This window comes from Mauremys reevesii, linkage group 23 (assembly GCF_016161935.1).
Source record: "Mauremys reevesii isolate NIE-2019 linkage group 23, ASM1616193v1, whole genome shotgun sequence".
Lineage (NCBI taxonomy): Eukaryota > Metazoa > Chordata > Testudines > Geoemydidae > Mauremys > Mauremys reevesii.
This window is the reverse complement of record NC_052645.1, coordinates 12,732,390-12,756,391: the sequence shown is the minus strand read 5'-3', so window position 1 is coordinate 12,756,391 and position 24,002 is coordinate 12,732,390. Positions and strand designations below refer to the sequence as shown.

Below are 24,002 nucleotides of genomic sequence, written 5' to 3'. Positions count from 1 at the left end.
CTCTCCACCGGCGCCACCTGCTGGTGTCAGGGGAACAAAACCCGACGCTTCAACAGCACAAGACTTCACAGGGTTGCAACTTCGCAGTTTGCATCGTGCCGACCAGGGTTCAAAGGGCACCTGGGTGTTTACATCAGCTGAGAGCTAAAGAAGCCGCCCCCCCCATGAAAGCAGCGGCAGGTTCCCCCATCCTGCCCTTCCTCATGGCGGGGCGGGGGGGTGGGCCATGGTGATGGCGGGGCGGGGCTCCAGGGCTGTTCCTCTCCAGGCTGCCTTGTGGTGCAGGTTTGGTGGTTGTCCGATGTGTTTGTAGCCTGTGGATCTTCCTCATTCCCCATCCGATGCGGAGGTTTGTTTTTCTGCAGTTCTTAGAAATGTTCAGCCAGGAATCTGTTGCTTTGTGACTCCCCCACCCCCTGCCCAATTCCCCATCACCCTAGTGTCTTTGTGGAAAAATCAAGCATTTGCAAATATATCTATATATATTTTAAAAGAGTCCTTGATGAGCTCCCCACCCCCACCCCCTGCCCGCTCGCCTCCAGCCACCTCCACTAGAATTCCGTGGTGGTGACCTGAGTCACCTCCGAGAGCAGTTCCTCCCCTCTGCGGCCACGGGAACCCCGCTGGTGGCTGTCCATGTCTAGTCATGCTGGCTTATTGAGGACTTCGGAAGGGGTGCAGGTGGAGACGCGCTCCCGGGTGGTGTTCCTCGCCCGGGAGAAGCTGTTCTGCTCCATCCGGGACCGGAAGGGCAGGCAGAATTCCCGGAAGCACCTCTTGAAGTTCTCGTCCAGGAAGGCGTAGAGGACGGGGTTGAGGCTGCTGTTGGTGTAACCCAGGGCGATGCAGAAGTGCAAGCTGGCCAGCACGTAGGGGTTCTTCTTGTCTATGTCCACCAGCGTCCAGACGATGACGAAGATGTGGATGGGCGTCCAGCAGATGATGAAGGCCGCTACCACGACCAGCACCATGCGGGTGATGCGGCGCAGATTGCGGTCCTTCTCCTTGGAGCCCGAGAGGAGGCGGACGCTCTTGAGGCGGAGGATCATGAGCCCGTAGCAGATGGTGATGACCAGGATGGGCACCATGAAGGCGAAGATGAACACGCAGATCTTGGTCACCGTGTCCCAGTACATGGCGGGGTCGGGGAATTGGAGCATGCAGAGCACAATACCATCTGCAGGGGAGAGAGGGTAAGGGAAGAGTGGTGGATAGGTGGGAGAGAGAGCCAGAGGAATACCCCCTTAATCAGCTGCCTCAGGGGTGCATTTATAGCCCTCTCTGCTTATTAAAATGGCATAGGCAAGAAACTCCTGACGTGTTCCCGAGTTTCTACATCAACATAATTAAATGCTCCTGACAGTCCTACACCAAGGGGGATCACATCTGCAGGATAATTGGAACTGCAGTTGAATTCAACAGGCCTAATTTGCACCAGAGTAGGAGCCTGCTTTGGCATACAATAGGGCCTTATTTGCATGCTGCGTCTCCCATTGTATTCAAATACTTAGACTGTCTCAAAGTTACCACCCCCACAATCCTCCGTGCAGCCCACCGGGCACCCGTTTTCAGCAGACAGCTCTGTCTGTGTGCGTGCAGCTTCCAACCCTGGCACCTGTCAGTTTCCTAACAGATCCAGCTAAATTCCTAACATTTGCGCTTGGTTTGATTTAATGCTGGCTAAATAGCGTGCTTCAGAGATGGAGTGCTGCCTAGTGGTTAGTGCTGGTGACTTGGTGTGATGCTGTCTACCCAGGTGCCAGCTCAGGACAGGGCTGCAGGCTAATTCACTCATATGCGAATAGAAATCCAAGGAGTGTCAAAAGGTATTGTAATGTAATCAGGCCAGGTCACTTGTGTGTTAGTTCAAAGGAACCGTTAATGGTATTGTCTTCACTTAGCTATAACCTGTGGATTGCGCTCTCATTACTTTATGTATATCCCTGTAATTACCTAGATCAAAAGTGTGTGTTAATGTTCAGATGAGAATGTACTTGATCTGTAAACTTCATGAAAACTAATGGAGAATTGTTGTTTGCAATTACAACTGGGGCTTTCCAAAACTCTGCCACTGACACATTTAATAGCCTTGGGCAAATTTTTTAACGAGATCTGGGCACGGCGTCAAAGAACCAGATGCAAACTCCTGCTCCAAACTTCAGGGTGGGTCTGGTCTGAGTTTTGGAGTGCTACATTTCACCTATCGGTGCCTCAGTTTCCCCATCCGTAAAATCAGTCTAACACTATTTACCTGTCTCATGCTACACTGTAAGGGCTGATTAATGTTTGTAAAGCATGCATAGATTGCGGGCTCTTTGGGGCAGGGGGTCACCTTTTCCTCTGATGCGTGTACAGCACCTTGCGCAGTGGGACCTTTATCCTGAGTTGGGGCTTCTGGGCCATGCTGCCGTACAAATGATAAATCCCTTGAGATTCTTAAACAGAAGCCTCTACGGATGTGTAACGATAAAGCCCTTCCTCTGCTCACTGCCGGTCGTCACACTGATCCCTGTGATGCAGATGCCTGTACTCTGGAATGGAGGCCAAGGACTCATTGCAGAGAAGCTGCCAAATGGACGTTGACCGCGACATCCCCCCACTAACCAGCCTGCTCAAGATCAGAACTAATCACCTTCACTATGAGACAGGGCAGGAGAGGAGATCTAGGGCATGTAGGGGCGGTGGGATGGGTTTGGGGGGGGACTGAGGAATTCAGTGATCTGCATGGGGGGGGAGTCTGGGGCAATGCCAAGAATGGAAGCCAGCCCTGAAGCTGCATCTACACTTGTCTTACACGTATGCCCAGCTAACACGGGTATAGACAGCAGTGTAAACGGTGAGGCGCTGGTGAGGTGAGTACAGTTACAGACATGCCAGAGCCTTAGGTCTGTACCCTGACTGGCTCTCTACCCGCCCAAGCAGCGCCTCCTCCAGCCAGGGACGGCTCTCCTGTTTTTGCCGCCCCAAGCAGCGCGCCGAATTGCCGCCGCTGACAGCAGGGGCCGTCCATGTGCCGTTAGGGTGGCACGTGCGTTTCGGCGGCGGCAATTCGGTGGCAGCTTCTGTCTTCAGCCGGAAGACAGAAGCCGCCGAATTGCCGCCGCGGGCAGCTGAACATAGAAGCCGCCGCCAAATTGCCGCTGCCGCCAAATGCATGAGCCGCCCTAATGGCACACGGACTGCCCCCGCCGTCCAGCGGCAATTCGGCGCACTGCTTGGGGGCAAAAACACACGGGCTGCCGCCCCTTGCAGATTGCCGCCCCAAGCACCTGCTTGGGATGCTGGTGCCTGGAGCTGGCCCTGCCTCCTGCTACACCGCTCTTTTAGCACTATTGATGGAGTATAACGTCCTGCTGCCTCCCTGCAACCGGAGCCTTTCTCCACCACAGGGGAAAGCTATGGCAGAGGGAAAAGGCTTTGGGAGCTCCCCGCTGCTGGAGTCTTTCACCACTGCCACTCCCCAGCCAGAGCCTTCCACTGCTGCGTCATGGCTACACACTGCAGCGAGGATGCAGCCTCTTTTTCACCGGGGCGTGTAGCCGCCACAAGTGTCAACGATGCCTGAGCGTCAGTCCTCCTGTTACAGGAGGGTTGGTTGGCGCTGGCGTACACTCCCGTCAACGGATCACAGCAGGGGCCCACGTGCACTTGCCTTTTGACTTGGTCACAGCCATGACCATGATGGGCACGCCAATCACCGAGGAGAGGACCCAGATGCAGACGTTGATGATCTTGGCTTTGGCTGGGGTGCGGAAGTCCAGGGCCTTGACCGGGTGGCAGACGGCAATGTAGCGATCCACACTCATCATGGTCAGCGTGAAGATGCTGGTGAACATGTTGTAGTAGTCGATGGAGAGGACCACCTTGCAGAGCAGCTCCCCGAAGGGCCAGGTCTCCATCAGGTATTTGGCACTCTGGAAGGGCAGCGTGCTCGTCGCCAGGGCGTCGGCGAGGGCCAGGTTGAAGATGTAAATGTTGGTGGCCGTTTTCATCTTGGTGTATCTGAGGGCACAGCGGGAAGGAGAAAAGTTAAAGCGCATCAGAGTTTTATTCAGTGCCAAGGGGAGATGGGTGCAGTGTGGAGACTGTCTAAGGCCCAGATCCTCAAAGGTATTTAGGTATTGAAACCAATGGGATTAAGACCCCTAAATACCATTGAGCACAGGCACCGACTTTCTTCTTTCTGGGTGGCTGCTCTGCCCCCCCCCCCCGCCTCACCCTTGCTCCGCCTCTTCCTTCTCACACTCCGCCCCCTCCCCTGAACATGCCCCACCCTCGCTCTGTCTTTTACCACCCCTGCTCCGCCTCCTCACCCCAGTACCTCCCACCCACCACCGAACAGCTGATCAGCGGGGTTGCTGAGCAGCACCTTGCAAGCTTGGGTCTTCAACACTGGTACATCTAGGATCAGTTCAAGGCCTTGTCTTCGCTACACAGTTTTGTTGACAAAAGTTGGCTTTTGTTGACAAAACAGTGGCGGTTTATGTACTGAAATGCTCCTCCGGCCGATGTAACTCCCCTGCTATGTTAGCATAATAAAACCACCTCAACGAGAGGCGTAGGGCTTATGTTGGATTAGTTAGGCCGATGCAGCGTCTGTGTAGACCCTGCCTTCCTTCCATCCCCTGTGGGCTGTCATTCTTGTCGATTTCACGGCTCCGCGAGCCATGAAATTGACAAGAAAGCTGGCTCACAAGCCAGGCTGCTGTCGGGTCTCCGCTCCAAACCAGGCTCCCGGCTTCGGCTGGCTGCTGCCTGGGCTCCCTGCTGAGAACCCTACTGGAGCAGGGCAGCCGACTGAATTCTGTGTGTTTATCTCCCGGCTGGAGGCAAGAAACCCCAGCGGGCAGCAGGTCTCCCAGTGGGGATCTGCGTGGAGCTGAGATCCCTGGCGCTCAGTCCTCCACGCTGCCCCTCTTCAGTAGAGCAAGAACTGACAGGGATTTGAAGGGGATTTCAATGCAAACAGTCTCTTCTGTGAGCAAGAGTCAGGCCAGCTGTTACCCTAATAACGCGAGGCTTATAGAAGCGAGGATTGTGTGAGGCGAGTGGGAAAGAACTGTGTGAGAAGTTGTTGTGGCCTTGTGTAGATAAATATGGAATGTAGACTAGAGTCTAAATAGAAGTGAGAAAAATAAGATAGCAGGATGACCGATGTATAAACAAAATGCAGCTGTTGCTCATTATTGTATGTAACAATAGGTATAAATGCTTTCTGTGATTGTTTACCCGCAGAGAGACCTGTTTAGCTCTCTCCCTCCATGCAATTGTGAGAGATAATAAAGTATCTGCTTTGCTGCGTCCAACCGGAGAGTGAGAACTATGCTTTTCTCCGACAAGTCGGTGGAACCGCTCCCGGTGAGGATGGGTACCACCGACAGACGGAAGGTAGTGTGGACACGAGCCACCTCAGCGATTAATGCGGTGGCTGTAAGTCAACCTAACGGCTATTTTACACTGGCAACGCTAAAATGCTCTCCCCCAGCGCTCTAAAAAAACAACCTTCACGAGGGGCGTAGCTACCAGCGCTGGGACGGGAGCAAGAAAGTGGCAGCACTGTAAATTGCCAGTGTAGACAAGAGGTAACATAGGTCGGTTTATCTTTGTAGTGTAGACTGTGAAAAAACACCCCTCCGAGCGCAGCAAGTTTCAGCGCTTCAAAGCGCCAGTGTAGACAGTGCACTGGTGCTGGGAGCTGCGCCCCTTGTGGAGGTGGGTTTTTAGAGCGCTGAGAGAGCTCTCTGCTGTGGCTGCACAAGCCACATTAAAGTGTTGCCGTGGCAGCACTTTAGCCTGGCCAGTGTAGACAAGCCCGTAGCCTCAACTATGTGCTTAAGCGGTTTCCTTAAAATCACGCCCATGCTCAGGTACTTGGCTGAATTGGGACTCTCATTAGGAAAGAGTAGAATAAAGTTCAGACCCCGCCGAGGTTCTAATCCCATTAGCTGAACAAGGAGGTAATAATCATTTCTGTAGCTAGATTGGCAAGAAAAGCAATTGCTTTGAGAATTCAAAGGAAGATGAGGCAATAATGCATGAAAAGTCTTTCAGACAAGGCCTCGTTTCAAATTAAACCAATTTAATCTCTCTCTGCAGCTAGAGAGGCAGTTAGGCAAGCTACTTCATATGGCTGGCTGCTTTTCTTTTTCTTTCTTTCTTTCTTTCTTTCTTTCTTTCTTCTCAGTTTTGTTTTCTACCAGATTCCTTGCAGAAATCCATTCAGCTACCTAAGGGAACTAGCGTGCTGAAACATCATGCTTAGTAATATTCCTTTGCAATTGTAGCTTTTTTTCACCTAAGTTTCCCCAAAGACTTTACAAACTCTATGGAGCCCAGAACAACATGATTATTCGAACCATTTTAGAGCAGGTAAACTGAGGCATACAGGGACTCATTTCCAGAAGAGCTCTGGGCCAGGTTTTCCCTGTATATAGCAGCGCCTACTGTGACACTTACAGATAGCTTTTTCAGAAGTGCTCAGCACTCAACGTGCACCCGATGTGCTGATGTCTTTTGAATAACTGTCTGCTTATTGAGACGCCAGCATAATTGCATCCGACGAAGTGGGTATTCACCCACGAAAGCTCTGCTGCAAAACGTCTGTTAGTCTATAAGGTGCCACAGGATTCTTTGCTGCTTTTACAGCATAATTTAGCTGCTTATTTCAAAGCACTGTTCAGGATGTCTAAAATCTGGGTGTTTATTTAGATGCCTAAATGAGAGCTGAGCTCTTCTGAAAATTCTGGCCTGAGAGATTAAGCAGTTTATACAAACTCAATGCAGCCAACAGCTAGCAGGTCCTGGAACAGAGCTCAAGAGTTTTGCCTCCTCACCACGTTCTGCACTAACCACTAAGATGCTTCTTCCTGGTTGCAGAATGTTCCAATGCGTATTAAACATGTAGAAACAAATGCAATTAGCCATTTTCATAATGGCACTAGGGATGAGGTCCTGGGTCCCTCATGAAACGTTGAGAATTTTCAGAACATGAATAAAATTTTTTTTTTCTCCTCTGGAGGGATAGCTAAACCCAGCGTTGTGAGTTCAATCCTTGAGGGGGCCACTTAGGGATCGGGGGCAAAAATCAGTACTTGGTCCCGTTAGTGAAGGCAGGGGGCTGGACTCAATGACCTTTTGAGGTCCCTTCCAGTTCTAGGAGATAGGTATATCTCAATATATTATTTATTTATTATTATTATTATTAAATTATGGGATGCCACCTTCAGATGGTCTAAAAGGTTGGGTTCCGGCATGAGGCAAAATCTAGAACCCCAAATATTCTAAAGGGTTCCAAGGTCTTCAAGGTTCTGAACTGTGGAATCGATGAAGCTCTCGGCATTCAGAAAGATCTACAGCCATCGCCCCAGTCTGGTCTTGGCCAAGTGTTCTTGACTTTGGAATTTGCTTCCTCGGTTGGTTTGAGAGCTGCCGAGTCTGTTCACCACTGGGGTATGCGGCAAACCAGACCTGCTTGAAGTAGAGAAGAGGTGTGATTGGTGTTCGGTTCTCATGACTGCCCAGGAAGGGGGTCATCGCAACCTTGGGAGGTGTATGGGCTGGACCATGAAAATGGAGTTTTATGGATAGGTAGGCACCAGAGGCTTAGGCAGGGTCAGCTATGTATGTTATGTTGTATGATTTGTCCTGTCACCAGAGGGCCAGATGGTCCAGGGTATTGGAGTGGAATGGAAGGGACACTTCGTGGTAGCATCTTGCCCTTCCTGTTTCAAAGTAACAACGGGGCCCTGGCCTTTCCTGATTAGTGATGTGTACCACAGCCTGGGGACTAGCTGGCTGGCGGCCTGGCCCCGTCATGTGGTGGCTGTGGTGCCGGTCTGGTATCTGGGTATCCTCCTGCTGCAAAGACACACCAGAGGCAAGTAACTCCCTACACACTCTTCCCTAGTGAACTTGATGTTGCAGCTGGCCCAAGCCTGGGGTGCAAGAATGGGCCCCATGAGCCTGGCCCCCTTTTAATGGAGCCAGACGCAATCTTAGGCCTGGCCCTCCCTGAATGCAAGCGTGATCACCCCCTGGGTGGGAGCAGGATTTGAACTCAGTACCATTCACAATAAAAGCATGGCCCCTCTGCTTTGTGAGCTATAGAAGTAACTCAGTCAGCTGGTTGCAGTAGTAGGTTGTTATATGGACCAGCCCTAGAGATGGACATGACACCCACTGTGCCATTGTGTTACACATGGAGGGCATCAGCTACCCTTTTCCTCCCCTACAGTCTCCAGGGGAATTCTGGGTGAGGCAGCCGGGAATGCCCACTACACTGTGCCCCAGCCCCGGCCCCCCAACACTTAGCTCTGTCAATGCACCCCAGCCCTCATCTGCAGAAACCCCTGCTGTTATGGTCCTGGAACTCCCCTGCTCCCCATGCAATTCCCATCATGCCCTTCAGGCTTGACCTACAACTCCCAGCCAGCTATTCCAAACCTGGGCTTCCTGCATATACAGCTCTGCCAATGTACCCCAGGCCTGCCCTGCAGCACCCTCTGCTTTTCCAGGCTGACATGGCCGGCTCCCGGCAGCCACTGTCTGTCCCTAACTGGGCACTTCATTAAGAGCTCTGTGGATTTAGTTAGTGTAAAATCTATTGCAGCACTGTGTTATCCGCATGCTGAAAGAGAAGGGACTGTGTTACACACAGGAGCCATATGACGCGCTCACCGGCCACACAGGCAGGGCAGCGGAAGAGCCTGGATTAGATCTCAGGCAGTCCAAGCGCACAGCCTGCTAGTTGGACAACTAGACGCCACGGCCATGCTAGCCAACCCTTGAAACACCCTGGGGGTGGAGGGTGCAGGAACACAAAACACCCTGGTCACCTTCCCACCAGGCCCAGCACGCCTGTAGTATGGATGGGGACGTACCTGTGCGTAGGGAGAGGAGACTAGATCCCCGAGTGAACTAAGAATTTCCTCCGGGGACGGTGACTTCCCAAGGCCTGGCAGGTCGATTGCTTTCATTCACTTCACTTTTAACCCTTTCTGTGTCCGGTATATGCCCCGAGCTACCATGTGTCCCACCCTCCTTGATCTGTGCATTACCCCTGGCCACGCAAGTCATTTCATATCATTCAAAGATAATGGCCTGGCGGGGTACCTGGAAGCAGCTGACTCCCTCTGACATTAGTAAATTACAAGGACTAAAGGTCAGGTGCCCCATTGTTTCCAAGAGGGGGGAAACGAATGTGACTTTGTTGGGTGACCTAAGCCTGCCAAGGAGCTGCTGTGTAGGGAAGAATCACAAAGCAGCCTTCCTTTCTAGTCAAACCCACGATGAGAAACACTTGAGGGCGAGATAGAACAGGAGCCTAAACCATCTTCCAGACAGAAGTCCCCTTCAAGCCAGTGCGAAGCACAACTTTTCAACGCACCTCCCCACTGCGCTGGGCTCAGACAACGCCGCCCTCACTAATTAAACACAAGTGCAAGCTGTGAAGCTAGAACATTAACATCGCTTGTGTCGTCTCATGTGCACACCCGTCCTTGCCGCCAGACTGAGAGGTGCCTGGGACCGTGACATGCAATCCCAGATGTCCCTTCCCTGAGTTCACCGAGAGTTACACCTGTGATTAATTTGGACCCGAGTGTTCTAATGAACCCACATGTATTAGGTGTGGAGACAACTAACCCTTTGGTTAACGCAAAGCATTTCAAACAAGCACATCAACGCCTTTAAAGTGTAGGGGTGAGCTGCAAAGGGAGAAACCGCTATGATCAATAGGATTGTCGAAGGGCAGAAAAGACTCAGTGCAGGGGTATGGGCCATATCCCCGCCCCAGAGGGCTGGATAATCCAGTCAGGGGTTCTCCTCTGGTCCCCCAGGTGGAAATCATAACCAGTCTGCATTTATGAGAGGGGCACACGTACCCTGCTCCAGCTGCTACACCAGCCGGGCTAAAGAGGCAGTGAATCAGCAGTGGATTGAAGTGTCAGAATGAAACAGACTTTAGGCCTGTGAAAAAGGGAAAGGGAAGGCTGCCGAATCCCACGGGAAGGAGGAAAGAAAACCAGTGGATGTTTTGTCACCATTAAAGCCTCAGGCTTGCCCAGAGACAGGGGAAAAGCTAAGCACCCCCACCCTCCCCGACGTGGTCCTTCCTGGTTAGAGTGAAAGGTTAGTGGCAAAGTGGGAGGAAGGATTCTTGCATGGCTTGTGCCTGTTCTTACAGGTAAATAACGAAAGGGCTTCAGGTGAGCCCAGCCCGGAATGGCAGTTCTCAAAGTTACCTTTGGTTTAAAATGCAGCAGCTTAAAAACTAGCAGGGCCCAGTTCTGGCCACCTCTGCCCTGAGCGGCCATTTACCCCCGTGCAAAACTGGGGTAAAATACTAGCACCCAGGCTGTGAAAGAAAGAGGGTCTGACCCCCTGAGGCTCTGTCCCTCTTTGCTCAGCTCTGGTCTCTCGCACACCAGAGCCAATCAGGGGTAAGCCCAGGGAAGCCAGTGGTTCTCCACTGGTCAGGCTAGGGTTACCCAGAGCATTAGGGATGGCACCATGCTCCACCCTTCCCTTGCTTGCTGGTGTGTGAGTGGGAGCACTCTCTTCTCCCCCAGGCTCTGCTGGGCTGCAGTGGAGTAAAGCAGCAAGTTCCCAGCCTGCGGTCCGGTGAGTAAAGCATTTGTCTTTGTTGACCTAAGCACGCTCTTTACAACACTAGTGCAAATGAGAGCAGAGGTTTGGCTTTACTTTGGTTCCTCTCTTTGCGGAGGGTGCAGCGCTTCTTTCCCAGTAGCTGACTCGGGTTCAACTCCTGGGCCACACTGCTGGGGCGCTGTTTATTCTGGAGGCAGGATGGCCTAGTGGATAGAGCACTGGGCTGGGACTCAGGAGGCGTGGTTGTGTTAGTGGGGAAAAGCACTAGATAAGAGTTGCAGAGGGGGAGGTCTAGGTTGGATATTAGGAAAAACTATTTCACTAGGAGGGTGGTGAAGCACTGGAATGGGTTACCTAGGGAGGTGGTGGAATCTCCTTCCTTAGAGGTTTTTAAGGTTAGGCTTGACAAAGCCCTGGCTGGGATGATTTAGCTGGGGCTTGTCCTGCTCTGAGCAGGGGGTTGGACTAGATACTTCCTGAGGTCCCTTCCAACCCTGAGATTCTATGGTTCTAAGAGCCAGGTAGGCTGGTTATTTTGAAAATCAGGCTCCAACTGTGAGTGCACAACACTTGAGAATCTGGCCCCATGTGACATCCCCCAGGGTCACACAGACAGTCTGTGGTAGAGGTGGAAACTGAAGCTAGAATCAACAAAGACTATCCCGTCTCTCTAGCCTTGCCAACAGTGGGCAGCTGGGAAAATTTTTTGCTCTAGGACACCGGGGCAAACTTCTATCTGTATCTAGGTACCACGTGAATCCAGTCAAGTTGAAAGCCGCTGTTTACATATTCCTGAGGTGTTTGGAGATGCCTATAAACACTTGTCTTCATTTCCACTATGTGTTAATTATTGTTTCCTGTTCCGCTCATTACCTGGCGGTCAATGTCTCTCTGCAAATTGTGAGCAGCCTGCGAAACGCTCTGGGCCAAACTCAGCTCGGGTGTAAGCAGGCGCAACCAAGCCCCACCTAATTATACCAGCCGCCAAACTGTCCCCGCAGGAAGGGAGCCGAGATAGAGGAGGGATCAGGTGGAGGTGAGGCCTGGGCCAGGCTGGAGGAGTGGCTGCTCTGTGGATTCTCCCACCCTCCCCCTGCAGAAGGGCTGGGTTAGGGTCACAGCAGCTCTGTGGTCTCTGGAGAGAGCAAGATTTGGTGCATCTCCCCAGGGTCCAGGCTGCCTGTATGGGCCAGATGCAGGGGAGTGGATGTGCCCCCTTCATGATTGCAGCTTCCTTTGGGGTTGATGCCTTTTCTGCCAGGCATGCCCCGTGGCGTCTCCTGTACCTGCGCTATCTGGCCCGCCCGACTCCCCATTGGCTTTGGGGACCACTAGCCCACTGAGGCTGTGCACAAAGAGGTCTTTGGCCAGTCCTGCAGCACCGTCACCGGGTGGGAGACTCAACCGGCATAGCTGACTCTGAGCAGCTGCCGCCGCAGAGCACGTTCTCACGACGCTCTTTGCCACCGGGGATTTAAAGCTGGCGAACTGGCTTAGCGTACGTCGCCTGTCAGACTCAAAGCCCCCACCCAGCGACAGGAAACGGGCCGCGGCAAAGGCCACCCACAAGCAGCAGTTTTCATGACACGGAGGAGGAGGATTATCGCTGGGCTGATACAAGAATGGGGTGAACAAGGAGGTTTTAGGGGAATAATTTCAGGCTGTCCTGCTGCGTCCTCTTCAAATCACAGTCAGATTCACAAGGATGCTGATTCTCACCCCCAGAATATGCTAAACCCAAGACTCTGTGCACCCTGCAACCTGGGAATCCTGGTAGGGGAAGGAGCATGAGTAGCTAATACAGATATGGCCTGACTTTCAAAGGAGCTGATCACCTGCAGCTCCCACTGACTTCAGTGGCTCGCTGAGTATCTTTGCAAACGGGGCCATTAGTGTTGGGGCGGCTCCAGGCACCAGCGCACCAAGCACGTGCCTGCGGCGGCAAAAGCACCTGGGTCCAGTGGTGGGATCCAAACACAGCAGAGGGAGCTTGGCCAGGGCTGTGACGACACGTGTGTTTGTGTGTGCCCGGGTGTGTCTGTGCATTGATGCATGTGCCTGTGTGTTTCTGCACAGCCACGCACGTGCGTGCATGTGTGGGTGGGTGCTGAGTCCCACACCCGCACGTGCAGGGGGAGCGATATCTGAAGCGGATGGCATCCCCCCTCCTAGAAATCCTTAGTATTTAACGAGGTGGCGACCTCGACCTCGACCTCGACCGACTAGGCTGTCCTCAGAGAAACCCTCCTGGAAGCTGGTAAGAGACCCAGTAAGGGCTGAGTAAAGCGAAGGGCTGGAATCTGGCTACACTTCCGTGGGTTTGTCGTAGGCGGCATCACTGCACTCAGCGTGGGACAGAGGGACTGCTCCCTAATAATACCCCTGGGATGCCCCCAAGGGGAGTGGGGTGGAAAGTAGGCGGAGCCATGGCTGTAATTGCCAAGGGGACAGGGCGGAGCTAAAGTGTAGGCGGAGCCATAACTTTCCTTCCCTCTCCCCGCTCCTCAGGGCCGCCCAGAGGAGGGGCAAGTGGGGCAATTTGACCTGGGCCCCACAGGGGCCCCCACGAGAGTTTTTCGGGGCCCCTGGAGCGGGGTCCTTCACTCGTTCTGGGGTCCCCAGAAAACTCTCGCGGGGCCCAGGCCCTCGGAGCTTCTTTCGCTCTGGGTCTTCGGCGGCAATTCGGCGGCGGGGGGCCCCTGCCGTGGATCTTTGGGGCACTTCGGCGGCGGGTTCCGGAGCGGAAGGACCCTCCCACCACTGAATTACTGCCAAAGCGGGGGGCCCCCCGCCGCTGAAGACCCCAGGCCCCCTGAATCCTCTGGGTGGCCCTGCCGCTCCCTTGAGCCAGCTAGGGGAGCCTTTGGGTATGAGAGGAACAGGTGGTATCCTAAGGGTGTAGCAGTTTATGTGCTCTCTCTTCCACACCCTGGGAAGCTCCGGGAGGCGTTTCGGAGCCCCCAGCACTGGGCTGAGCTGCAATGGCCCAATCGAACCCTAAGGAAGGACTTCAGATTGGGCCGCACTGGAAACGATCCTCCTCGGGTCTTCCTTTTAGAGCCTCGTGCCACTTGCAAAAGGCCAAAGCAATTAAAAACAAAGGGGTCTCAAAACTGTGCATCCGAGGCTGAAACCTTTTCTTACGGGTTAGTTGGAGGAGTTACAAACCCTTGAAAGCCCATATGGGGTTAAAAGAGAAACACTGCCAGGACCTTCACTGTGGTTCTGGGAATCCCACCTCTGCAACACACATGCTCTCTTAGCAAATTGGGCATCAGGCGCTCATAGAGGAAACACATGGCTCCTGCAGGAGTGGAAGTCACCAAGATTAATTTTCTGCAATTATATCAGAAAGTGCCGTTCAACGCTGGGCATTCGCCAGGGCGGTTATGCAGCTGCCAGTTGTTTCAAGGGGTATTTTAAAGATCTGATGTCAGGAAAATGGTCATGGCAAAAATGCAGAACAAAAAAAGCAAAGGGTGCGCCTGTTGGAATTGACTGATTCAGCTAGAAGCGCATGTCACAGCTCCAGCCTCCCCCTGTGCATTTCTCTGAGCTTGGGCAAGAATCGCTCATCAAAGGACCATTTGGGCTCCACTTTTGCACGAGGGCCACTGGATTCTGCACTTGGCAGAGATGTTCCAGCCTTTCTCCTGAGTGATCCACGATGGGCAAGATCCTTGGGTCAGTTCTAGTGGCAGCGGGCAACGGTTCAGTGGGAGCTTTGTACCCCGGGTGGACACAATGCCTTTTGGACCCCCGAGGCTGCATGGCGGCGCCCCCACCCTTGCAGCTCTGCTAGTTAGCCCAGGGTGGGAGGCATCCGCCATGGACCTGCTGACGGCCCTGCAAATCCCCAGCCTGGGACTCTCCTGCCATCAGTGGCACTAGAGAGGAGTTGTCGCTGTGCTCAGGAGATGCCAGGGCTAAGGTGCTCCATCCCCTGCGAGGGTAAGTAAAGGAGGAGAGCCCTTGTATTCTGTCCCCCCGTACTGGGGCCAGGCCTACGATCCCAGCACAGTCCTGCCCCCTGGATTTAAGGACTGGGAGGAAGAGGATGTGAGGAGAAGGTGGGCGCCGGGGCCCTCGCCCAGTGGCCTCACCTGGGCTGAGACAGGGACTGTGGTTCTGGGAGAGCAACCAAGGCACAGGCCTTAGTGATTCCTGCTACGTTCTCGCACATGGTCCAGCGTGTGCCCCTTCCTGCCATTGGCTTATCTCTGCTGGCCAGCCTGAGCCTACGTCCCTGCCCTCCCTGCTTCCTGAGCTTCAAGCAGCCGTGAAAAAGAGGGAAGAGGCTCTTTTTGCCTTCCTGCTGCCCCCTCACCCTATCCTGCATGGATCCATGGAATTGCCTTTGAAATCAACAGGAGAGTCCCAGGTACAGCGTGGGCTCGGTCCTGCCCTCAGCTCCCCCTCTGTAAATCTGGAGTGACTCCATTGATTGAAGCGGAGCCACTTCACTTGCGCAACTGAAAGCAGAATATGGCCCAGGGCGTGCAGGGTTGGGTCTGTGCTTTTTCCTTTTGGGCCACTGGTGTCTTCGCTTTTGCAGCTGGGTTCAGCATATGGGCTGGGACTGGGTGCATTGTGTCGCTCCCCTGTGCAAAGCACTTTCAGAGCCTCGGACTGAAGGTGCCGTAGAACGGGCAATTGGTTATTTCATATGGATTAAATCGCGTAGGGTCTCAGACCGCTGGTCATTAGACCACCGCAACAGGCTCCATATATGAACCTAGATAGATGGATTTTTAAGCTTTAGAGGTAGCGGGTAACAAATATGGATTTTTAAAGAGCCCCTTCCTGACGATTCTTTCCTGAACCAGCTGCAGGCATCTAAAGAGCCAGTAACGTGCATCCTTCACAATGACACTGCAATGGGATATGTCTCCAGCAGAGCTTTGATGGTTTAATTCGCTTTTCAGTATAAGCCTGATTGGAGGCAATGGAAAATCCCCCCAGACTTTGGATGAGGCCTGGTTTGATCTGTTAGTCACAGTCTGTCCTCCCACCCACCCAGCCAGCTCGCGGGGGCTGCAAAGGTTAAAAATACCTGACAGGCTAAAGATTATACAGGCACCAGTGCACACGGCGCTGTGCATTTCCTACCTCAGCCCCCTAAAACTAATCAGTCAAGGTCCAATCTTGCTACTGTCAAAGCCAAAGGGGAGCGTTTCGATGGATTTCAAGGAGCTTCGGCTCAGGCCCAGTCTGCTCCCATTGAAATCAACGTGAGCTGTGCCAATGGTGCAGAATCAGGTCCTAAAAAATCCTTTTCAATTCTGTATCTGAGACAGGGTAGGTCAGTGGGGGATTCCCCCCTCCCCATCTGATTTCACTACAGAATGGAAGCCTCCCTATAAAGGGGCCTGCTTGGATTGCGATTCCCATTGAGTTCAATGGGAGCAGGATTGGGCAGGCTGGATCATGCACAGGTCGTTCCGTTTCTTCCAGCCCTGATGCCGTCTGTGTTTTGTGGGGTAACTTACCTCCTGTGAGTCACACCATTGATTTCCCGCACAGCCAAAGCCGGGCTGGACCAACCTGGTGTGCTGGTTGCTATGGACCGAATGTGCTGGCAGAGGAAAACTGAAAATAGCTACAAGTTGGGATTTTGATGGGGTATATTCAATCTTGCCCAGTTGTGCTAAATTCCTGTGAGCTTGGCTTTTGGCCTCACATGCGAGAGTGTGGTTCTGCTCGTATATTTCGTCTCTGGGGCTGAAAACCCAGAGATTTCGCAATAGCCACTTATGCCACAACAATGGGAATCGTTAACCTCCTGGAAGTTCGCGGCTTTAATTCGTTGCCATTCATCAGCAGGATGAGCACTTCAGACTAACGGGGTGGGTGGGATGAAAGGGGAGCAAGAGAGTTTCTTTTTCCAACCCAGGCGCCAGACAAATCTCTGCTAATTTCTGCAGCTGCGGTGGAAATTGTAAATCAAAGCAATGTGGAATAAAGCTGCCATTTTATGACAGCCCACGTAATAAACCGCTTATTTAGCTCCTACCTCTGATTGCTACCCATCGTTAGCCTCTTATGCGCATGTTATGATGTTGATAACAACACTTAGACAATTTCCCCCCCTCCCCAGCCTCTCAAAGCACTTCACAGACATTGATTGGAGCCACACAGTGTTCTGTGATGTTGGCACCATTGCCCCATTTTGCAAATGGATAACAACCTGGGGTCCTGGACCTGACTTTCAGAGGTGCCTGAGACTCTTCAGCGGCGGGGATGCTCAGCACCCGAAAACCAGTCCCTTAGAGTCACTTTCAAGGACCAGATTTTCAGATATTTAACTCCTCCTGGGCCCCTATCTGTATCTTTCTGTGCCTAAATACCTTTGGAAATCTGGCCTTAAGTTTCATAGGGACCTAAGTCCCAAGGACATGGGCTTCTAAGTCCCTTAGGCATGTCTGAAAATTGTGCTCTAAGTTACTTGCCAAGGTTACCCAAGACTGATCCCCAGTCCTATTCTCTTACCACGCCAATCAAAGGCCTGGTTATACTGGAGCTGGTGACTGAGCAATTATGACAGATTTGTAGGCGTTTCGCATTGCAACTGAAACATGCACAGTGCAATGTTCAAGCGGATGGCTGCCTCTCAAATGGGAGGCAGTCTTGCCTAAGGGTCTGAGGATCTGGGTCCTAATCCCAGTTCTGCCACTGCATCAGTGTGTGACCTCGGGCAAATCATTTCACCTCTCCGTACTTCAGTTTCCCTACCTGTAAAATGGGGCTAATACTTACTTTGGTAAAGTGCTTTGAGATCCACAGATGAAAAACCCCATATAAGAGCAAAGTACACAACTCACCACTCCCCAGGTTCTAAATGAGTGAAACTGACTGTTAAAAGGTGAGATAAAGACCCCCCAAATGAGGAAAACACGCAAACGTGTACATCACCTTGCACAGTTTGTTCTCCATGACCAGGGCTCCTGGATGCTACAGTAATATGACTACAACTAATCTAATTAATAAATAATAGCCAAGGGAGAAGTTGGAGGTAGTGCAGGATTTATCTACTAAAATATACTGAGTTTTCTATAACTTCAGGGCCGGATGCTGCTACCCGAGCCCTGAAGAGTGCATTACTTCACAGATATTTTCAGTAAGGCCATCAGCATCTGGCCCCAAGTTTGATGATTCTGCATGCCCGATATCAATAATTTACAGGCCTCAGGAGGTTTGTGTGGGAGGGAGGTAAATTTGGTACCAGATGAGTGACAGCCCCAGTGATCAGGTGCAGCGAGGGTTATGGTGAGCAGTGGGGGGGGTGCAGAAAGAACATGGCTTTTGTTTTAAGCAAACTGTCTAGCATCCTACAGAACAAACAGGGGATGACAGAATTGCTGTCTTGAGTAAAGGAACTTCTAAGCTCCCTACGCCAAGGCAGCAGGGTTGTTGTCCTTGCCCTTCCAACTGGAGCTAGAAACCTAAAGTGAAGCCATTAATTTTGTGGCCACAGCCCCTTGTGCTCTTGAGACGGTAAGAGAATGGCCGGGGAGTTAGCATTACGGGGTGGACATCCAGGAGCCCCCGGAACTCCTGAGCCTTGTGACAGAGCAGGAGTGAGGGTGTGCGATGAGACTGATGGGAGGATGAATGAGAACCGTGGAGACCATGATCTCAAAAGAGATTTTACAGGCTAAGGGTCAGATCCTCAGGTGGTATAAACAGGTGTAATTCCACGGAAAGCCACTGCAGATACACCAACAGCAGCTGAGGATCTGGCTCTAAATTTCCAGGGCCCAATTTGCTATGAATTCTGGTGAGCCAGGCTAGGGGCCTGATCCAGAGCTCACTGAAAGCAATGAAAAGACTCCCGTTGACACTGACGGGCTTTGGATCAGGCGCCGACATGGGAACCGCACAGCGATTCACCTGTTATAGTGAGCAATAGCACATCTCGATCCAGGTAATATTCGATTGTGCCCAAGGCCAGAATCATTTGGCTGAGATCTGCAGCCATCCGAGTGACTGTTCACTGATAAGGAAAATCTCCATTCCGTTACCTGTAGGGTGTTTTATTCGATAACTGCAATATACAGCCAGGGCATGCAGCTTAGCTGCAGGACTCAGTAACCTGATGAGAATTCTGAAATTCACTGCATGCGCACATCAATTCCCGTTAACAACGCTACGCACTGTATATTTCATCTGTGTCAAAAATAACAAGGAAAGCCACATTGGCACCTTGCTTATTTCCAGGTTCAGCACAGACACATGTGAGCGGTGACTCATAGCCTCTAGGCTAACAATGCATTTATGAGCTAGGGCTGTGTCATATTTTCCTGGGTGGGAAATAAATATGCCCAGTGGTCCAGACCCGCAGAATAGTTCCATTGACTTCAACGAAGCGACACTAGTTAATGCCAGCTGAGGATTTGAGCCCTCCGCCCTCTCTTCTTAATCACCAGCGAAGCTTTCAACACACAGCTGTACTGAACACAGTTCTTATGCACAGCTCCTTCTGCAACTTTAAGACTTGAGAGCAACGGATTTTATCACCTTGACATTTGCTGGCACTGATTTGGTAGGACTGGCTTTTACAGCAGGACCTTAGGATTGCATTGCCATTTTGCTAACCTCCAACCATCACCTCTTCCAACATACAGCATGGGCAGTTCTAGCCCTTCTGTTGTCAATAGCTTTCAACACTAACACTGTATGAATCACAACTAGGAACTTGCAGCATTTGGAACCAGTTACATTAGGGGTTCTGTATTCTCCCCTTACCTTCCTTCCCCTCCAGGGCCTGCTGCACACACACAGACACACTCTCTCTCTCACACACACACAAGTGTTTTTTTTTCATTCACACACAATACTCTGCTGCTTCACAGACATACACACAGTTCTCTGTTATCACACACACACTGTGGCTTCACTCTCACATATAATACAAGTTTTCACACATATCCCACCATACTCTAATATGCTGGTTTTATACACCCACCCACACAAATGCACACACAACATTCTGGATACATACACAATATTCTGTACCCACACAAACACTCACACAACATTCTGTACACGCAACCACCATGCTGTTCACACACAAATGCTCACACACCATTCTGTACACATGCAACATTCTGTACCCACACAAACGCTCACACAACATTCTGTACACACACACACACACATCCCATTCTGTACACACACAATATTCTGTACCCACACAAACACTCACACAACATTCTGTACACACAGCCACCATTCTGTTCTCACACAAATGCTCACACACCATTCTGTACACACACACACACAGCATTATGTACATACCCACCCATGGCATTCTGTGCACACCCACACACACCATTCTGTACACATCCACCATTCTGTATACACCCCCCACACCATTCTGTACACATACCCACACCCACCCACCATTCTGTATACACACACACACACACACACACCCCATTCTGTACACAGCCACCCACCATTCTGTACACACACCCCACACCCACCCACCATTCTGTACACACACACACACACACACACACACACACACCATTCTGTATACACCCCCCACACCATTCTGCACACACACACACACACACCATTCTGTACACACACACACACACAGACACACACACACACACACCCCATTCTGTACACACACACACACACACACACACAGACACACACAGACACACCATTCTGTACACACACACACACACAGACACACACACACACACCCCATTCTGTACACACACACACACACACACACCCCATTCTGTACACACACACCATTCTGTACACAACCCCCCCTCTCTCACACACAATGTCCCGCCACATACACCTACTCTGGCTTCTGTCCCGCCTGCCCCGCCGTGTCACCCTAGTGTCACCCCTCCCCCCCCCCGCACACCTGCCCAGGTGGGAGCCCTGCCCCTACCTGACAATGCCGTACATGACCAGGACGTTCCCCAGCAGCCCCACCACGCACACCACCGAGTAGAGGGCGGTGATGGCGATGGCGATGATAATGGAGGTGGGGTCCTTGGCCCCGGCCGGCCCCGTGTGGTTGAAGCTCTGGTTGGGGAAGGGAGCCCCGGGCGAGTCGCGCAGGCGGCTGCTGTTGAAGAAGAATCCGGAGTCGGGTTCAGCACCGGGCAGGGTGGACAGCTCCATGGCGCCGGGGCGAAGTGGGGCGAGACTTTCCCAGCAGCTGCCACCTCCTGGAGCCGGGGAAGGGGGGGGATCGGGTTGGCTGCCTGGCCCCCCCGCGCCCCCTAAAGTGCATCCGACTCCCGGGCTCCTCCGGGCGCGGCGGCTCCCCTGTCACCGCACCGGGGGGGGGGGGCTGCAGAAAGGGGGCAAGGAGCCTGGCTCGGGCTCCGGCTGAGGGGGAGCCGCTTCCGACGCCGATCCCGGCTCTGCTGCGCCCCGCGCCGCTACTGCTGCTCCGGCTCCGCGGCTCGCATCCCGAGCAGGGAGCGGGGACGGTGCAGCCGCCGGCGTGCGAGCGGTTTCGTGGCAAAGCTGCCAACTCCCTCGGACGTCGGGAGCCACGTGGTGGCAGGGGCTCGAAAAGGCGTGTCTGTCAATCAAAACCCATACGGGGGGCGGGGGGCGGATCATCCCACCCATTACCCGATCGATGTGCGGTGAAACTTTCCCCTTTGCCGACAAGTGTCCCCCTCCCCCCAGTCCAGGAGGGGGTCCCTGGAGCTTAGCCACGGAGCTCCAAGTTGGACAGGTTCTTATTAGGGGCCAGAGTGGCACCTGAGCTGGGCAATCAATGGGGAAAGGGGGGATCCAGCTTCAGTGGCATCAGGTCCCTTTTTTGTGGATGACGGGAAAGGTGGGATGGACCTAGGGTGACCGGACAGCACGTGTGAAAAATCGGGACAGGGGGTGGGGGGTAATAGGAGCCTATATAAGAAAAAGACCCAAAAATCAGGACTGTCCCTATAAAATTGGGACATCTGGTCACCCCCAGATGGACGTCATGGGTCCTGTCTAGGCTCTGCAGGCTCCCACGCCAGCCATTGATTCCTCGGTGGGGTTGGAGTCATGCAGGGAAGCTCTGCTTTTCCGGGCCCCAGCAAATGGCCTCAGAATGCCCTCGCTTGTATGTGTGGGGATTTAACATCATTGGGAAAAGAAATTAAGTCTGCAAAGGGGAATTTGAACACGCCACCTCCACCCAGTGACCAGTCAGCCACCACAGTTCTGCTGAGACTTGTCTGATTCTATGTTACATCCCTTTCTAGCCTATCCTTATTTCACCAATTACAAATGCATGTTTCCTGGTTCAGCTCCGTCTACTTCATTTTTCTCCCTTCTTTCTATTCCTCAACCACCTCCCTTCATAGACACTGGGATCCTGCCTCCCAGGTATCCACCTCATTGCTCCAAGCAGAGAGGCCAGCAGTAACAGAGACAGTTTTGACCCAAGACAGAGCTCAGCTCCTAGAATAGGGCAGGATATTTTCCCATCCCCAACTGGTTATGTAATGGCCATACATATTCATAGGCTGAGAATGTGCAAATACGTGTGCTCATTAAACAAGAGACCCCTGCGGTACTACACAGGACAAACCAGCTGTTAGGCCTTCTTGTCCTAAGGGGAGGCGGAATAAGGGGTTGGATTTTTATTTTTTCCCTTTTGCAGCATTCTCCCCACCCGTCCCCCAGTCCAGGGGAAGCAGATGTGGCTGCTTAGTGGGATATTTACTTACACACCCAAAGAAATGGTCTTAGAAAAACAAGATGCTCATTTCTGCCCACCTCACTATGCAGTTGCTTATATCTCACAGTCAGGGCTTTCTCAACTGTATCTTGGGAGGATTGTAAAGCTTTTTCTCTGCCTAGATCCCTTGATAGACGTCCGTTTTCCTATAGTCCTGGCACCTTTCTCTTTCTTTTGCTCTCTGACACACACAAAGGCACCCCTCCCTATCTTTCCATCTAGCTAAGCCAGGGGTAATCTTTTGTGTGCTTAAGCCTATAGCTCAGCAGTTTGAGCATTGGCCAGCTAAACCCAGGATTGTGAGTTCAATCCCTGAGGGGGCCATTTAGGGATAGGGGGCAAAAATCTGTTGGATGATTTAATTGGGGATTGGTCCTGCTGTGAGCAGGGGGTTGGACTAGGTGAGGTCCCTTCCAACCTTGATATTCTTTTAAAAAAGAGACATGGTTGCTCTCTACCTTGCCACAAGGGGCGCCAGAGTGTTAGATTCCTACAGATCAAGGAAGTCAAGATGAAACAGCATGTTCTAAATGAGATCTCTTTAAAGTCTCTAGGGAACTGGGGAATATGATAAAGGGATGATTCCCCACTCCCTGCTTGGCAGAGCTTTCATTAGTAGACAGGCTAAGAGAGGATTTTTTTTTTACATTGTTGGCGAAGTCCTAACCTATCGGATACTTTGACATTTTTGAGAGAGACAAGGTGGGTGGGGTGATATATTTTATTGGACGAATTTCTGTTGGTGAAAGAGTTTACACAGAGTTTACACAGAGCTCTACTTCAGGTCTTGGAAAGGTAACCAGAGTGCCACAGCTAAATACAAGGTGGAACAGATGGTTAAACATAAGGAGTTGGTCCACATTGAAGGAGACCTTTCAGGGTGAAGTGGGTAGTTAACACCTTTGCTGTCATAGTGTTACATAGATGGTGGTTTTGTCTTTTATCATTTTTCAACGTGAGTTCATCTGAGAGCGCAGTGTTTGTCTGGTTTCACCCACATAGTTGTCATTGGGGCATTTAGCATGCTGGATGAGGTACCCCACATGTTGTGATAGGCATCTGTGGGAGCCATGGATCTCAAAAGGTGTGTTGTGGGGGGGTGTTGATCATTGTAACAGTGGAGATATGTCTGCAGGTTTTGCATCTGTTGTTTTGACAGGGTCTGGTGCCACTTTGAGTTGGTGGGTCCTGGTCTGTTGGGAGCTTGCTTCTGATGATGAACTTGGCAAGGCCTGGGGGTGGTTTGAAGGCCAGAAAAGGGGCTCCAGGAAAAAATTCCTTTGGGATGTGGTCCATTTTGAGTATGATATTTTTATATCTGTGGTTTCTTTCCAGGGAGGATTGCACTGAAAACTTGCCATGCGTGATTTTCTTTGTCAAGTGTGGTGTAATGACAGCAGAGACCAAATATAAACCGGATGCCAATAAAGGGTGTAACCACAGAAGACTTTTGCAACATAGACAAGAGTGCAGTCATGTGGGCTAAGATTTTCAAGAGGGACTAGTGGTTTTGTGCACCTCCGTTTTTGCATGTCCAACTCCATGGCATGTCACATTGGGCAGCCAAAAGTGGAAGCATCTTCTGAAAATCTTGCCCATGCAATATTAGCATGGCCACTTATGCCTATGCCTTATGATACAGTCTTGACTTACAAGATCACATACTATTTTTCCCACA

General features: G+C 51.9%; 1 protein-coding gene across 2 annotated transcripts; it reads right to left on the bottom strand.

Moving 5' to 3' along the window:
* Nucleotides 1–631: 631 nt before the first annotated feature.
* On the bottom strand, nucleotides 632–20,834 carry OPRD1 (opioid receptor delta 1). Of its 2 annotated transcripts, none has more exons than XM_039511509.1 (3): nucleotides 20,525–20,834; nucleotides 3,653–4,002; nucleotides 632–1,177 (listed from the first exon to the last, which is right to left on the bottom strand). In XM_039511509.1, exons 1-3 carry the CDS (start codon nucleotides 20,758–20,760, stop codon nucleotides 645–647), a joined length of 1,119 nt encoding a protein of 372 aa, XP_039367443.1. In that variant the 5' UTR covers nucleotides 20,761–20,834; the 3' UTR covers nucleotides 632–644. The 2 variants fall into 2 exon arrangements, with proteins under 2 accessions (XP_039367443.1, XP_039367444.1); XM_039511510.1 differs by having other exon boundaries at nucleotides 3,647–4,002; nucleotides 20,525–20,573.
* Nucleotides 20,835–24,002: the final 3,168 nt, after the last annotated feature.

Bases quoted from the DNA above. Each gene is read 5' to 3' on its own strand.
- OPRD1 (XM_039511509.1), bottom strand. From the start codon at position 20,760: ATGGAGCTGTCCACCCTGCCCGGTGCTGAACCCGACTCCGGATTCTTC. The intron at 4,003-20,524 runs GTAGGGGCAGGG...CTGTGCCCTCAG, and splicing joins GTCATGTACGGCATTGTCAG to ATACACCAAGATGAAAACGG. The intron at 1,178-3,652 runs GCAAGTGCACGT...TCTCCCCTGCAG, and splicing joins GGCTGTGACCAAGTCAAAAG to ATGGTATTGTGCTCTGCATG.